The sequence below is a fragment of the Phalacrocorax carbo genome, chromosome 12 (genome assembly GCF_963921805.1).
Source record: "Phalacrocorax carbo chromosome 12, bPhaCar2.1, whole genome shotgun sequence".
Taxonomy (NCBI): Eukaryota; Metazoa; Chordata; class Aves; order Suliformes; family Phalacrocoracidae; genus Phalacrocorax; species Phalacrocorax carbo.
The window spans coordinates 4864281-4881962 of record NC_087524.1 but is presented as its reverse complement, the minus strand read 5'-3'; the positions used below and the strand labels follow the sequence as shown (position 1 = coordinate 4881962).

Below are 17682 nucleotides of genomic sequence, written 5' to 3'. Positions count from 1 at the left end.
TGTCATCCGCACCGTGCCCCAGGGAGGGCAACTTCCTTTAGTACATTTAGTCCTTCAGTCGATTTATTCCTAATGTAAGAGGAAAGTGATAGTATATGCTAGACTATATCTTGGCATCGTGTCCTCTCCCCCCCCGCCCCAGCAGTGTCTGGGTGGTGATGGCATAACAGACAGTGTTTGCTTTTACTCACTGCCTGCAATGGTAAGTTATGCAAGCAGAGATCTTTTTTTAAAATCACAGTCTTGTTAAACGCATGGAAAAAAATACATACAATGCAAAAAAGCCCCTCCACCTTACTTAATTTTACTGTTTCCTTTTTTTTCCTCTTTTCCCTACTCCTGTTGACTGCGTTCATCCTCAATACAGTGACGCTTACGTTGCTTCTACCTTAGCTATCTACTCATCAATCTTCCCCCTTGTCTTTCCTGGTGCTTCCATGCAGGTCTGCTGCTGCAGGAAACAAACCTTTCCAGTTCTTGCATTCTCAAGGTAGTTCCTGGTTTTCTTCTTCATAATGTCCCAGACAAAAGATGAACAGCACCTCTGAACCGCACCACCCTGAACATGCCTGAACCACCCTATAGTAAATAGAGCAAAATCCTAGCACTATTGATTACTCTATTTTGAGCAACATTTTCTCCCCCTGCCCTCCCCCAAGACAGCAGCATTCCTACTCTGTTACAAGGTACACTTCAGATTGTACAGTGACACTGTACTCTTATTTTCTAGGCATTTTTTCAAATACAAACCAGCATTTCAGCAGTTGAGGGATATTTTAAGGAATTTTTCCATTACGAAAATTAGCATGTTAGCAGTCTGTTTAAGCACCATATGAAAATACATAAGGAAAGCAAGATATGAGCAAATTAAGATGTAGAGGGCACATCTGTTAATGCCTGATGTTCTGAACAGTCTTTGCACAATTGCATGTATTTCACTGCAAATGTGTGTTAATAGCTCCAGGTTTCTTGCTGGTGGGTTGCTACTGTAGCAGCCGTAGCTCTGAGGTTACCAGCACCCCCATGTGCAGTAGCAGATCGTGGCCGCGTCACACCGCCAAACCAGTCCTTTACTGCTGTTTCTTGAATACAAATACAAACCTGCACCAAATGGCTGTGTTTCCTTCAGGCGATGGCAGTTCTTTTTCTCCTGTTGGCAGACTGGATGGCAAGTGCCAATGCCGAAACTGCTATCAGTTCTGCTTTGCAGGGCAGTTGTTGGCTTGCAGAGCCAACTGAAGGGTGAAATTCAAACGCATCTCCAAAAACTGTTGAGTATGAAGTGCATCATGATATGTAACACTTTTATTTTATTTTAATCCGGGATGGTTGTTAATACTCTAAGAATGTTGTCTGTTAGCCAAAAAAGATGGATCATGAGATGTGGGGAGAGGATTCGTGGGAATTTTTGAGTTTGACCCCAACTTGCAAACCTGCAGTTGCTTACAGATAGCTGTTTCCATATTTGCCACAGCGCACCTAGAGAGCAACTCTGCAATAGAGTTCACAAACAAGAAATCAGAGAAGCTTGGGTTAGGTAGTGAATTTACTAAAGCTTGTGGATGACTACTTGTCATCATTCACTTCATCTTGAATAATAAGTTAAGAATGGAATTTGATTGACCACGGATTTTATCCCTTGTCCTATTCGTCTTGTAAAATACTAGAAGACACGTAGCTAAACATTTGACTTTTTGCAGGAGAAGTTTGAGTTGTAATGAAGTTGCGTAAAGATGTCTGCTAACCTGCTGTTCAATACTAAGTATTTTTTCTTCTAGGCATGTCTTTCATCTGCATTTTCTGGCAATTTAAATAAAATATTTTCCAAAATGTTAATTGGTGACTTTAGTAGTAATGATAGAAAATATGGTACAACTATCTTTGCTGCAGCTTTTAAAGTTTTCTTTTATTAAAGAGTTTCTTTCCCTTGGTATTGCAAACATCCATCTGTACAGAATCTGATTTCTTGCTGTCTTCTTAACCAAATTCTGTAGTGAATTTCTCTGCAGAGATGCCTGAGCTTTATGAGAGCATAGAGGGGAAGTTGATGAAGGAAGCAGGGTAACTAGATTCTGTAGTGCTGTAGGCAATAAGCATGCACAAGCAAGTAAGCCCCCTCAGAAAGGGGATCTCTGGCAAACACAGTGCTGAGAAACAAGTAATTTGTTTGGAGCTGGCTTAGGTCAGAAGGCTGCAGTGCTTTTCCATAGCTGGCCTTCAGAGCACTGTCCAATTGTCTTTGTACCTGTAGTGTTCACTCAGACTAGATAATTGTAAATGAAAAACGGAGAATTGACTGAAAAATAGTGTGATTCACTTCTATTTATGCGCGGCAGGAATTACTTTTGAAAGTATGTGCTAGAGTAAAAACAAGGTCAGTAATTATTCTGTATTGGCTTAGAAATCTGTATGAGTTCACGTGACCTTTAAATCCCAGATCAGTGGCAGACCTTTTTTCATAGATTGGTCTGATTTTCAGCATTTCTGCAGATCCCAACTGACAATTGTTTGTTACAGCATCTTTGACAAATCCAGTGGTTAGCAACTTAGCGTTGTTTGAAGAGTAATTAAGTTCTCACAGTGAACCAGACCAAGGGATAAATGTTAAAAATAATTATGTCCAAAATGGCTTTTGCATTTGTAGCTAAAGGAAATGTTCCTTGGACTATGGCCTCACTCCTGTTTTAACAGAATATTGTTGGGTGGTATTTTGAGATTAACTAGGTGAACAATTTTTCAGGTAAGCATGTTGAGAAAATTAATTTATTAATAGAAATTTTGTTATGAAACTTGTTTATTTCTACTTTTAAAATAGTATTGTTTTTTCAAAAGGTGATAATAGTATGGACTAATAGGAGAATATTCTTTCATTTTTGTTTAAAAAATACCTGACCCCACAATATCCTTAGAAGGAACTGGTCAGTGCCAAGTGCTGGCTCTAGGTAGGCAACATCCTTACAAAAAAGCATTTCTTAATATAGTCTGCATTTGTACTTTAGCAGTGATCTTAAAACGTCATGGGTTAATCAGCGTGGGTATGGTCATAACCTGAATGAGATAAATCTGAGAAAACCCAGGATCCTTCAGAAAATGATGTGACTATCAGCATCAACTCTTTTTAAAATTTTATTAAATAAATGCTCCGAAGCGCGGTGCTGGAGTGCCAGTTTGGAAGACACAAAACAAGTATTGACCAACTGTGAATTATCGCCTGATTCTTTTGTTCTGAGCAAATTCTCATTCTGGAACCTTCCCCTCCACCCAGGTTCACTTTACATATTCCTTTCTTTCTGCCCAAAGTGAATTTTTCATAGCAGACTGCTGTCGTATTCCATGTTATAGATATTTGATTACACTATTGTGTAATAAATATGTGTAAGAGCGATTAGATTGGCCCTTGGTCATGACTTCCCGGAGATCATTGTTAGCTTAATTTGGTCGATATTAATGAGGGGTTTCCTCTGAAAAACCTGCAGTGCCAAAATGAAAAATCGCCATCAGAATTTACTCATGTTAATGAAATTTTTCTTGGAACAGTCCAAAGTTGGAAAGAGCAGCATTTCCTGTGATGTTACTAATTGTGTTTAAGCTCATATGTTCTGTAAAGCTTCTGTGTTTTCAAAGGAGATATTTAAGTGATCCTCAAGACATACCATCCTGAGAGTTATTACTTGTTAATACACCATTCCGGTTTACAGACATTTAAAATGGCTTCAAAAACATGCAATGGATGAAGGCTTTCTGTCACAGGAATGCTGCGCAGGGGCTGTCAGCAGCCCTTCATAACAGAAATGCTCTGTAGGTAAACAGCCAGGAAATCAGACTGGAAAGCTTAGTACCAACTGGGCATATATGTGTATATATGCACACCTCCTACATTTCAGTGTTTCATTTTAATCACTTAGGATATATTGACAGAGGTTTGTAGATTGAATTTGGACAGAAAGAATCAATGAATTATTAAAGCCCCATTAGAGCCTATTTTGTGCTGTTTTTATAGCATAGTAGCAAAACGCATAAATTTCTGTGGCTGTTCTTTACAATGAATTTTTAGGTACACATATTCTTTATTGCTATAATAAAGTTAGAGAAATTAAGCCTGCTTCCTAATAACAACAGCCTGTGGTCAGTTCTTAAACCCAGTTCTGGGTTTCATACGTGCTGAGCAGCTGCTAGATGTTTAGCAAAATGCTAACATACTGCCAGGTTCTAACCTAAACACCTGAGGCACAAAAAACGTGAAAAGAGAAACAGTGCAGTGAACAGGAAAGGATATGTGTAAGTTTTAATTCAGAAATCAGAACAATTGTTTTCAAGGATTTCTATATCTGGTATTTCCAGTACCACAGCACCCATGAACTCCGGCTTCGTTTTGGGGTGATATCTGTCATAAACTGTAGGGCTAAGAATGGCGATGGTGTTTAGGTTTCTGCCACTTTTATGTAATGAACCGACAGTGATGTATGTGGAGAAAAGGACGTAATGCGATTTGCAATTGTAGTGATGATTAAACGGAAGAAAGATTATAAGAGAAAAATGTGGAATATTTTCAAAGCCAGCATGAGTTACTTGTTCTTATAGTTATGTTTAAAGAATATCTTAACAAAATATGTATGTTGTCACTGTAAGAAAGTTTTATCGCCTGAAGGTTATCAATAAGTTAACTTGCAGATACCAGTCGAAGTTACTAGATGCAAAACTGAGGGTGTTTTAAAGTTTTGGTGATTTATTGCATATGTTATTAAGAGCTGAAAGATTTATTTTGTTTCCATGTGTTTTCCAAATATGGACTTGGTAGTAAAACTACAACGATGGAATCCCACCTGAATTTAATCTTTATTTAAAAGCTAATTTTCATTTTTGAGTTGAGGACATGTTTTTCTTCTATAGTCTTCTACAAAATTGTATGTTGCAAGTAATTTTTATATCCTTTTTACCTACCAATAAAAACTGTTTAAAATACAGAAGAAAGCCAAAATCTACCAAAGCTACAGTAGATGGAGTGACCTGTTTAATTTCATTTCTTATTTTAAAAGCATTGTGGGGGGAAAAAAAAAAAGTATTAGAATGTATGCTTTTATTGTCCAAAGTAAATCTTGAGGTACTGTAGTTGGACATAAATTTTACCACTTACATGTGTGCTCATTACAGTGGTATAGATAAGAAATTTCACCTTAAACCCCTTCCTGTAAGTACTTTGTGCTACTTAAAAAGAAATTTGTATGACATTTAATATTGCAGTGCTTTTAGATACAGATACTATCCTTAGTTTCTTGTGCATTACTGCTCGATATGTAGTATGTGAGATACTGCAGCATCAGACTACAGATGGCTTTGAAACCTTTTAATTTGATGTGGAAGGCAAAAGTAAATCAGGAGCAATATGCCCTTGTGAATCGTTATTTTTTGACAGTTTTTTTGACAGGTCAGTTTGGTGCTGCATCTTGCTCTTTTTGGTTTGCATTCATTGTTAATTACAGTAGTCATTCCTTGGTGGTGATACAGATCGATGTAACTACGTCTGCCAGGACGAACTGGAAGCCCTGGCTTGGAATTGACTACTTTGTCTTCCAGGCAAGATTAAGTTTCCCCAATTGTCTGGTGCAATCTCACTGAGAGGTGATTTTCCCTACCAGTTACCTGAGGGATGTGCTTCTCCTCCGATTGTTTCAGTTGTTTTCAGTGGCTGATAAGGATATATGTTGTAAGTCAGTATTTTTTCGTGACCGCATCTTTGTGCAGCAAAAGTAACACATTCAGAGCTTTAACACATCAAAACAAACAGTATTTGAAAATGTTATATGAAGCGCAGAGTTTTTGGAGACAGCTAGTGCCCTGAAGTCTACTTTATACAAAAGAGCTTAACACCATTATTCTACGTATAATCTCTCCAGCAAAACACTGTCGCCTATTTCTGTCAACAAATGGTTTCTTTGCTTTGGCAGCTGAAAGAAATTTTAGTTGTGTAGACAACAGAACATGCCTTTATAAGTTGCAGAACCCAATTTGAAAAATATTTTGGAAGGTGACTGCAGTTTTGAGAAGTTAAATTATTTTCATTAACTAAATATTTTTTTAAACCAGCTAAAAAGACTAATTAGGTCTGTTACATGAGACACACTCGTAATCCGTGCGTAAGGCAGGTTTGCTCTTTTACAATACACCTTTTGGAAAGGTGAGCCGTATGCACATCCCACTGTTCCTTGCAGACACTTGCCTGATTAAAAGGTCTGCACGTATCTTACCCAGAGAACGTTCACTCTAAGAGTACATTTCCTTTCTGAACAAAGGTGATGAGCGGTGCTCTTCCTGGGAGTTCACAAGTCCAGAAAACTGTTGTATACCAAGGAAAAGGAGATAAAGAGGCTCAAGTAAAGGCTGACTATTTCTAGAAGCCTCAGACCAAAAAAATATTGGAAAATTTGCGGGGGTGGGGGGTGGTGGTGGTCGTGAAGATAGATACCACAGCATTTCACTGGGTAATGAATTATAAAAGCCATATTTCTAATGGAATTGAGTTATACAAGTCATAGGTAACATATGAAAGATTTTTTTGTTCATGTTAATGAATGTCAGTGCTCTTTTTCAAATAATGAAGTACATTACTAGTTAATAAATTATTATATTTTGAATAAAATTTTATTGTTTTCCCCAAGAAATTTTTAATACAAAAGTAAAAGCTAAGAAAGGTGTGCTTTAATAAATATATTGTGTTTGTTTTACTGGTCTATGGGAAAAATAAATAAGAAGTAAACAGTTTGCCAAATTTTCAATTCAGTAGCTGAATCAAAACTGCTGCTATGCTCAATTTCTTTACCCAGATGAAAGAATTACATCATTGTTCACAGCTTCTGTTTGTGGAGGGTGAGATACCTCGTGGGAGCAGGGCATTTGAACCCTCCTCACTTACATGGCAGGGTAGATGCAGGTCTGAGGGCAGGGGTGGAGGTGTGCAGATCCCTGTGCTGGGGGCTGCTTCCCTCCGTGGTTACATGGCTGGGCACGTGTGTGTCCTGTGGTGAGGGTGCTGGTGCCTCTGACGTGTGGCCCACAGCACGCAGACTGTGCAAACAGCTTCTTATCGTTTGACTGAGCACATGTGTGCTTGCATCATAGGACTGGATGTGATTTCTGCCACGTTGATGGATCGCTGTATTTTGTTTATGTGTGGGGATGGATGGCAACAAGAAACAAGCCATTAATCACAAAAAAACCAGTCATTAAGCCATCAACTTATTTCATGTGCACATCTAAGGACTGAGGGGGAACAACCCCGTGAAAATTGTCTCAGCACCTGTCCTGGTAACAGTTATAATGACCTTTCCCTGTGTTAATCTTTAGTTTGGTAGTTTACACTTTAATTACAAAGTACAGATCATTGAAAGAAATTATTAATGTTAATCAGTAAGTCAGCATAAAAGAATGCAAAGAATCAAGTCTCTCCTTGTATACTAAACGAAAAGATTTCTTCCAGATTCTTGCTTTGATCATTAGACTCTTTTAAATAAGCAAACATTACTTAGTTGCTAAGCCACAGACTGAATTTCATTAGTGTGTTAGCACAAATATTGGAAAAAGAGTACTAAACCAATATTAGATAGAGGACCTGTGCGTAGGCTGGAAGTAATGCAGTGTACGTGACACCAGAACGTTTTGAAAGATTGCTTACAGTGATTAAAACCATTTCTGTTTGCGAAAACCCACCCCACTCGGCAAGGAAAAGTGCAAACCTTGAGTAGATCTGTTTTTCTGCTACTGATATCTGTAAGACTTTACTGAAAGTACAGCCTATTAAGTATCTTTTAAGTAATTCTGTGTATATTCTTTATTTTAAATGTAGACCAGATGTATTGATGTGGCGTGTTTTTGTCTAATGGTGATCCTTAAAGCTGGTCATTACTAGAATGCTTTTAACCATAGACTGAAAGCCAGAATGCCATCTTATTTAAATAGCCTGTTTGGGAACCCAACTCAAAATCTTCACAAATCAGTTCTGGATTTATAGATATTTCAGATTTAATGCATAAATGCAGTGTTTTACACAGTGCCTTTTTGCACAGTCTGTTGAACTTTACAAGAAGCCATACTAATCTGACGTTTTTTATGTTCAGTTTATTATCTTGAGCGAATGAACTAACAGTTCATGCTTTTGCATTCTTCACAGATCTTCAATACAGTGAGAGGAGAAGAAGAAGGAGCAGAAGATATTTTTGAATATTTTCCTCATCTTCTGAGAAAGCTCCCAACGTTTGATAGAGACTGTATCTGCAAAAATGAGGGGTTTTGTGTAAAACCATGTGTAACAGGTGCTTACTGTCAATACCGCGCCACTTCACAGAGGACTGCACTCTCTGACTATATAACTGGTGCTTTACTAGAAGCAACTACATCATTAGGAGCAAGAAGCGGTCTTTTAAGTATCTTTGGAGGATCAACTGGAAGAACAATGCTTAAAGGTAATGAAGTTTGTTTTTTTTTTTTAACCCTGTCCACTTTAAGTATAGGGTGTATTGCAAAATATATACTACTATATAATAATCTGTAGTTTATATAGTCATAGCTGAAGATAACAGATAAAAAAGGTTTTCAGGTTTTCAAAGATTTTCTTTTGCAGTCATTAGATGTCATTAGATGTCATAATGGCTAGCTGTGTTAGTTTAATGAAGTGAAAATGCATGCAAAGCTGGAAAGATTCATATTACAAAACAGATACCTTTTCAGTTTTTTTTTCCTTTTTAGAAATGTTCCTGTCTACATCCAAAGTTAAAACCTAAGCCATTGTTAGGGTGTTCCTTTGTATAATATTTCTCATTTACTAAGCGCTCCTGCTCATGGGCTGACTTGCTTCAGGACTTGAGAAAAGGCTATATATTCTACTCAGTTATTATTGTTGTGATTATCCAACTAACTGTCGGCATAGCACTGTGTGGTAAGTATGTACAATTAATTACTGATTTATTGATGGTCTCCTCCTGGACCCATCATCGTTCTAGCATTGGATCATTTCAAATAATGTGGGTATTGTCTATGTGGAAAATGCCTGTTGGAAGATAGATATTACATACTAACTTTCCATGCTGATCATCTTTTTATGCAAAAAAAACCCCCCAACCATTATGTGATTTAGTTTGGTCAGTTTTGGAAGTTAAGGAGGACAAAGGCATTCTTGGCACAAATTCATTGCATTAATACAAGGTTTTGTACAACATAGTAACTGCATTTTCAATTAATTTTTAATTAATGCCTAGAATATTTCCTAAGATACTCAAGCATTTGGGGATATATCATCATCTGATATACTGCAACAAAAGGATATAGTATCTCAGTTGTACAGGTGTAGAATTGAAGCATGTGGATACTATGGCTTGCCCAAAATTTTAGAGGAATATGACAAAATCAGTAAAGAATTCTCAGTGCAGGTCCTTAACTAGTGCAGGTACTGACCTCATTTTTGCAGACAAATAATGATAGAGTTTGTGCTTGGATCCGGTTGTCTTATTTTTATCCCCAAAAGTGGCCCTTTATAGATTTAATTAGTTTCTTTTTAGGTGAATCAAATGACACTAAAGTGGTATAGGAACAACAGGCACAGGTGGCAAACTGCAGCATCTGAGCGAATTTCAGTAGTACATTGAGCAACATTACTAACCTTCACATACGCTCATCGTCTGTGAGAGGCAGAGATATGTACACTACAGTGTCCTGTTTCGGTAGGGTTTTTCCTTTTTATTTTGTTTGGGTTTTATTTGTTCTGGGGAGATGAGTGCTTTAGAAAAATAAACATGTACATTCCTGTGACATCTCTTTTAACCTTGCTTTGAAGAACTGCGTTGTGTACTTGGCGCAGTGTGGTGGACCTTCTTCGTACAGAGTGGGAGAACAGAGCACAGGGTTTTGATGCTCCAGACCTGATGGAGACTCTAAGGACGCTCTGTCCCCTGAGTACAAATGTCAGCCTCCCATGGGGCACGTTGCTGCAGTGCCTGAAAAGCCCAGCTGGTGACTGTCAGCGTGGTGCTGCAGGCTGGCTGAGATCTGCAGCTGGAAGCAGCAGCAGTAATTAGCTCAGGCTCACTGACACGCTAATATGTCTGTACCATTTTATAGCGCTTGAGCTAGTGACTGCACACGTGTGCTCTGTGTACCAGCACACTTTGCGCTAGTTTGGGGATCTTTGGGGTGCCCGTGTTGTATGGTGTATGCTTCCGCTGTTGTTGTATTCTGAGCCCGAGCAAATGAGACCTTAAAGAAAAGGCAAAGATCTTGAACTTAATTTGCGATTTCAGACAGCCTGTGTAGAGAGTAGAGATTTGATTTACTGTAGTGGCCTAGGTGTGGCTTACTGCAGTGGTCTCTGTTGAGGAAGAGATGTGCTGCAACTTTAGGATATTGAAGTTTTCTGGATGTGGAAGGTTCATGTTCAGGTATATCATGGTGATTTAATATATCTGAGAAATTACAAAGGTATCAATAACAGAGTCCTCTCTAAAAAACGTTTACAGAGTGTTACTTGGTGATGTTATTAACCGGGGCATTAGCATTAGCAAGGAACCCAACAATATTCTGAATTCAGAGCTGCAGTTATTAATTACCTTTTAAGAAAGAAAACTGTCCAGACTGATAAAAGGTTATTTTCATCTGTCTGACGTCCTCTCTTACTGCTGGATTTAAGTTCAACCATAAACTATTCTCATTTAAACCTGAGAACTTTTAATTGACATAGAGAACTCCTCTGTCAAATGCAACAGAGGTTTATCACAGGATGCAGTATGGCATCGGAACACTTCACTTAGTAGTTGTTTGGAGGTGTTGAAAAGAGAATATATTGATCCTGGTGTGGTTTAGTAGCTCTTGTGGTTTAACCCTGGTAGGCAGATATATACCACGTTCCTGCTCACTTACTCCCCCCTGATGGGATGGGGGAGAGAATCGGAAGGGTAAAAGTGTGAAAATTCACAGACTGAAATGAAGACAGTTTAGTAGATAATGCAAAAGCTGTGAATGCAAGCAAAGCAAAACAAGGAATTAATTCACTACTTCCCAGCAGCAGGCAGGTGTTTAGCCCTTTTCAGGAAAGCAGGACTCCATCGTGCGCAACAGTTGCTTGGGACAACAAATGCCATCAGTTGAACATCCCCTCCTTCCTCCTCTTTCCCCCAGCTTTTATTGCTGGTGTGGAATATCCCTTTGGTCAGTTGGGGTCAGCTGTCCCAGCCGTGTCCCCTCCCAGCTTCTGGTGGGGTCGGGTGAGACGCAGAAAAGGCCTTGACTCTGTGTAAGCACCGTCCAGCAATAACTAAAACATCCCTGTGTATTCAACACTGGTTCAGTCACAAACCCAAAACAGCACCATGCGAGCTACTATGATGAAGATTAACTCTGACCTGCCCAAAACTGGTGCAATAGCAAAGGTGATATTTCCCTCAGCCCTTGTGGTTTGTAGCCCGCCAGAAATTGTTCAAACTGTTGTACGTTTCATCAGGGCCCTACCAACCTTCCTCAGCCAAGACAGCGGGATATCTAAGAGTATCATATGTTGCGGAGAGACCAAGGAGATGAAAAGAAATACTTGCTTTGACATTCATAGGTTATGAGCGCCCATGTAGTAATTCCAGTGCTGTGCACTGCCCTGAATTGCTATCAGCAACAGGAAATTAGGAGTATATCTTTCAGGTTGGGTTTCTTTATGTTGCTCAACCTGCTGAAGAGTGGAGGTAAGACCTCTTCTCTGATTTTTATTTCTACTGTTTTGATCAAGAATTGCAGTTGGTTTTTTTTTACTGTGTTTCACAAGCTGTTACAGGACAGGTTTAAGTGTTGCCTTGCTTCCATAAAAACTTCAAGCGTATGTTCTCAGGTCTTTGTATTGAATTGATTTGTTTTTTTTTTTTAATTTTTGTGTTAGAACCTGTCCTACGGTTTTTCCTTTAAAATTATACTTGAAAAAGGATTTGCAATGTAGGAAGATGTCATAGTACAATCAAAGGTCCACGAATAAAGGTTCTGTTGGAAGTACAGAAGAACACTGATGTGATGTTTGTTTCTTTCAGAAAGACAGAAATTATAGACATCTGTTTTGTGCAGGATAGTGCAGTAGAGACACGACCTGTTCCTGACCCATTCTGATCCATCTGAACTGGAGTATTCTCATGATGCAGGGAAATCCCATATAGTGATTAGTTTGAAAACAATATAGGCAGCCCCAGTTAGTAATCCTTCAAACTGTGACCCTTTCTGGTGATGGCACTTGCTGAGATGGTGGTATTTTGAGCATCGCCGCACCATACTTCACTATGCAGAGGTAGGCACGCCCAAAGGCAGCAATTATATTGGTTACTTGAAATAAATAGAAGAAACCACTAGCAAATGAAAATGTGAACACCAATAGCGCTGACACAGGTGAAACTAGTATGCATTATGAAAACAAAAGATTATATAAATTTATTTTAGAATATCTCCAAAAGTAATTTGTGATGTTATATAAGCATAAATAAAAGAATTAACTCTCTAGTTACTGTTCTGCCACTCAGAAATTTGAACTCGGACTTCCTTTGTGTCCTACAGAAGTTGTAATACTTAAAAACATTGTAAAGAAAAGCTGAAAGCAGTGGTGAATTATTATGAAGCAATTACAGTAAAACATTTTTGTGGTGGATCCAATTCATCAGGTCTTTATGTCATGAAGGTGCGGTACATAGAGGTGCTGTTGAAGACTTGCTGTATCGCATGTTACTACTTACAGTGTTAGACAATGACAAATACTCTTGTGTATTAAAGTTTACATATCTGAAGCTTTGAACTGATGGTAAGTGGCAATGCCAGCATCAGCTTTCATCACCTCTCTCTTCCTGGGTTCTTGTTCCTAGAAACTGATTTCACTTAAAAAAATCCTGTAAAAGAGGAGAACAATAAGGTGCAGAGCCACTTTGGCCTAGTAATGCCACTGACCTCTTAATTTTGTCAAATCGTGTCCTGAGTTAGAGATCTCTAAATTGCTGTAGATATTTGTATATGTTATTACCCATTTCAGTTCAATCGGTTAATAGGACTTCCTCAAAATGTTTACCTATAACATAGTCAAACTACAAATGTGTTTGAAACGTGCTGTGATTAATATTTTAGTTTTTAATGCCTGTATACATTGTAATATATTTCATTTAGACATATCATTACCTTTGTGCAGGCATTATGCAAATATATTCTAAGTGTAAGAGGATTCTATTTTTATTTGAAAAATATGGATTATCTGGGTACTTCTAGTTTTAGCTTGTAAAACTTTTGGGAGTAGGAGGGTTGTATGTGCGTCTTACTCTAAAACTGCAAGTGATAAATGATTTGTAGAAAAAGGTCTTTTACTAATGTATATGAAACAAAATTTAGTTTAAATGAGTTATCTTGCAAGTTGTGGTGGGCTGACCCTGGCTGGACGCCAGGAGCCCACCAAAGCTGCTCTGTCACTCTTCTCAGCTGTATAGGAGAGAGAAAATATAACAAAAGGCTTGTGGATCGAGATAAGGACAGGGAGGCATCACTCACCAATTACCATCATGGGCAAACCAGACTTGATTTGGGGAAATTAGTTTAATTTATTACCAATCAAATTAGGGAAGGGGAATGAGAAATAAAACCAAATCTTAAACTACCTTCCCCCCACCCCTGCCTTCTCCCAGGGCTCAACTTCACTCCCGATTTTCTCTCCCTCCTCCCCCGAGCAACGCAGGGGGAGTGGGAATGGGGGTTGTGGCCGGTTCATCACACATTGTGTCTGCTGCTCCTTCCTCCTCAGGGGGAGGACTCCTCACCCTCTCCCCCTGCTCCAACGTGGGGTTCCTCCCACGGGAGACAACTCTCCATGAACTTCTCCAACGTGGGTCCGTCCCACGGGCTGCAGTTCTTCACAAACTGCTCCAGCATGGGTCCGTTCCACAGGGTGCAGTCCTTCGGGAACAGACTGCTCCAGCCTGGGTCCCCTGCGGGGTCACAGCTCCTGCCAGCAAACCTGCTCCAGCGTGCGCTTCCCATGGGGCCACAGCCTCCTTCGGGCACCCACCTGCTCTGGTGTGGGGTCCTCCACGGGCTGCAGCGGGATATCTGCTCCACCACTAACCTCCACGGGCTGCAGGGGGATATCTGCTCCACCGCTAACCTCCACGGGCTGCAGGGGGATATCTGCTCCACCGCTAACCTCCACGGGCTGCAGGGGCCCAGCCTGCCTCACCATGGACTTTGCCACGGGCTGCAGGGGAATCTCTGCTCCAGCGCCTGGAGCACCTCTGCCCCTCCTTCACTGACCTTGGTGTCTGCAGGGCTCTCCCTCCCACATATTCTCACTCCTCACTGTAGCTGCAGTTGCTGTTGCCCAGCAACTTTTTTCCCCTTCTTAAATATGTTACCCCAGAGGCGCTACCACCGTCACTGATGGGCTTGGTCTTGGCCAGCAGTGGGTCCCTCTTGGAGCTGGCTGGCATTGACTCTGGACATCGGGGAAGCTTCTGCAGCTTCTCACAGAAGCCACCCCTGCAGCACCCCCTGCTACCAAAACCTTGCCACGCAAACCCAATACACAAGTAAATAATAAAATTCCTTTTCTTTTCCTTTTTTCTTACCAATTAAAAAAAGAAATCTAGTTTATGTACCTGTGTTGAACACTACCACAGTAGCACAAGGGAGAATGAAGTTTCTCTGGTGAGAAAGTCACAGGGGACACACAGTGGGTGGACTACTGAGTTCCGCACTTCCTGATTTCTGAATGGCTCTAAGGGGCAGCCCACGTACAGACTGTGTTGCAGTATATCCAGTCTTTTTCCTTCAAAATGTTTGCAATTACTGGAGATAAAATTCAGCACACTCTTGCATAATCAGAGATGCAGTGAGAAAAGCAAAATCCCAGCTCAAATTAAAACTGGCTGTAGATGTCAAAATATAACAAGAAAGGTTTCTTCAGGCATGTCAACCACCAGCAGAAAAAGAAGCATAGGTGCACCGTTAAACAGAATAGGAGAGCCAATCACCAACGATGCTGAAAAGGCAGAGGTCCTCAACACTTCCTTCACCTCTGTCTTTACCAGCACTGTCGCGTCCCAGGCTTTGGGAACGAAATTGACAGTTGATCCAAACACGGACCCACCATCAGCGAAGGAAGAGTTAGTACATGAATTATTACAGGAGCTCGACCCCTATAAATCGATGGGCCCTGACACCATCCACCTGAGGGTGTTGAGAGAGCTGGCTGACATCATGGCAAGGCCAGTCTCCGTAATCTTTGAGAGGTCATGGAGAACGGGGGATGTCCCAGAGGACTGGAGGAAGGCAAAAGTTACCCCTATCTATAAGAAAGGTTCGAGGGAGGATCCGGGTAACTATAGGTCCATCAGCCTTACTTCAGTCCCTGGGAAAGTTATGGAATGAATCCTCCTGGGGGCCATCACAAGTCAATTGAAGTACGTGATTGGGAAAAGCCAACATGCCTTCACTAAAGGCAGATCGTGCTTGACAAACCTGGTGGCCTTCTACGACAAAGTGACGTGCCTGGTCGACATGGGGCGGGCAGTGGACATTGTCTACCTGGACTTCTCCAAGGCCTTTGATAGGGTCCCCCACAGCCTCCTCCTGGAGAAATTAAAGCATTAAGGCCCAGACAAGTGGCCTGTGCAGTGGGTGGGGAGCTGGCTGACAGGCCGCACCCAAAGGGTGGTGGTAAATAGCTCCACACTGGTGGAGTCCCCCAGGGATCGATATTGGGCCTGGTGTTTTCAGTATCTTCATAAGTGATCTGGATAACGGCATCAAGTGCAACCTGATGAAGTTTGCAGATGACACCAAGTTGAGTGGGGAAGCAGACACTCCAGAAGGGAGAGCTGCTCTGCTGGGAGATCTGGATAGGCTGGAGGAGTGGGCCAGCAAGAACCTTATGAAGTTCAACAAGGAAAAGTGTGTGGTCTTGGACCTAGGAAAACATAATGTGGGAGCGCAGCACAGACTGGGATGCACCTGGCTGGAGAGCAGCTCTGTGGGAAGGGACCTGGGGGTCCTGGTGGGCAGGAAGCTCAACATGAGCGAACAGTGTCTGCTGCGGCCAAGAAGGCCAACAGGATGCTGGGTTGCATCAAAAAGGGCGTTGCCAGCAGAGATAAAGAAGTCGTCTTCCTGCTCTACTCAGCGCTTGTCAGGCCACACCTGGAGTCCTGTGTACAGTTCTGGTCCCCTCTATACAAAAAGGATGTGGACAGACTGGAAGGGGTCCAGAGAAGGGCCACCAAGATGATCAGAGGACTGGGAAGCTGCCGTACAAGGATAGGCTGAGAGGGCTGGGTTTGTTCAGCCTTGAGAAAAGGAGGCTCAGAGGGGATCTCATCCCCATATACCAGTACTTAAGGGGCAACTACAAAGAAGATGGAGACTCCCTTTTTACATGGAGTCTCATGGAGAGGACAAGGGGGAATGGACACAAGTTGCTCTTGGGGAGATTCTGATTGGACATGAGAGGGAAATTTTTCACAGTGAGGACAGTCACCACTGGAATAATCTCCCCAGGGAAGGGGTTGCCTCGGCCACATTGGACACTTTCAAGAGCCGTCTGGACAGGGTTCTGGGCCATCTTGTCTAGACTGTGCTCTTCCCAGAAAGGTTGGACTAGATGATCCCTGAGGTCCCTTCCCACCAGTGATTCTGTGATTCTGTGATAATCTATTTAAAGAGGAGCCTATTACTTTAATGAGGAGTGTCCTTCATGATTTAAAAGGAAGACTTCTCAAAACCGTTATAGTCTCTGTAATTAGGGATTTGATGTAATATCTTCCCCAGAAATAGTGATCCTGCAAACACAGGATCTCTAACTCTCCAGGAGCTGGAATAGGCTCCTGGTTTTATGTCTCCCTAGCACTAAGCATGTTGTGAGTTCTTCATGTTCAGTCCATTAAGAGTTAGTTAGTGCTCTGAGCAATGAACCCTATAGTCACAAGTAGTCCAACTCCAGAAAATACTGTTCTAAGGTTTAGTTCAGTAGCTAAGGACCCTAAATGCTCTGAGTCCCCAGGGCTAGGATGGTCTTGCAGGCAGATCAGCTGCCAGTATTGTTTGTTCCAGAGAAGGCTTCCAAACATACCAGACCTCTGAAGCCAGAATTCCCAGTCATGTGGATCTGGGACTGAGAGCCTTTGAAAACTCATGTAGGGCCTGCTCTGTAGGAGACACACAGAGCTGTCAGGCTCCCAACTGAGGAGCTGCTACTCTGGTCCCGGTAGCACAGACAGTCTGAGAGTGGACTGCCGGGAACCACAGATGCCTGGAGTTCCCACAGCTGGTCAGTGACATTCACATCCTCATCAGCATCTTTGTTATTACAGAGAACATAATTTTCACGTATGAACACTGAAGATATTTCAGCTGCACTGTTTTAGCACCTCTGTATGTAACTCAGAATTTCTGGTTAGTAAGAAGTTTTGAGAAAGTCTTTCAATGGGATTTGGATTGAAACCAGATTTCTTCCCGTAGGAAGGAAATCCTGCTTCTCAGTCTGTTCTGTTTCTTACAAATTGATTGTTACAGAAGTTTGTTCATAGTTGTTAACGGGCCAGAACTTTCACTGGAACCATATTTGAAGACTCAGTCTTTGTCACAGTTCATGTAGTGTTGACAATTTGTTTGCAGAAAGTGAAAAAAAGGTTTGGGTCTTATTTTTAA

General features: G+C 41.1%; 1 protein-coding gene across 4 annotated transcripts in view; it reads left to right on the top strand.

Moving 5' to 3' along the window:
• PLCE1 (phospholipase C epsilon 1) overlaps positions 1 to 17682 on the top strand; it is a 169598-nt gene that overhangs the window by 61498 nt on the left and 90418 nt on the right. For all 4 annotated transcript variants that reach the window (XM_064463805.1, XM_064463808.1, XM_064463806.1 and 1 more), the window contains exon 3: positions 8165 to 8456. In XM_064463805.1, coding sequence (XP_064319875.1) covers positions 8165 to 8456 — 292 coding nt within the window. The remainder of the gene's footprint in view (positions 1 to 8164; positions 8457 to 17682) is intronic.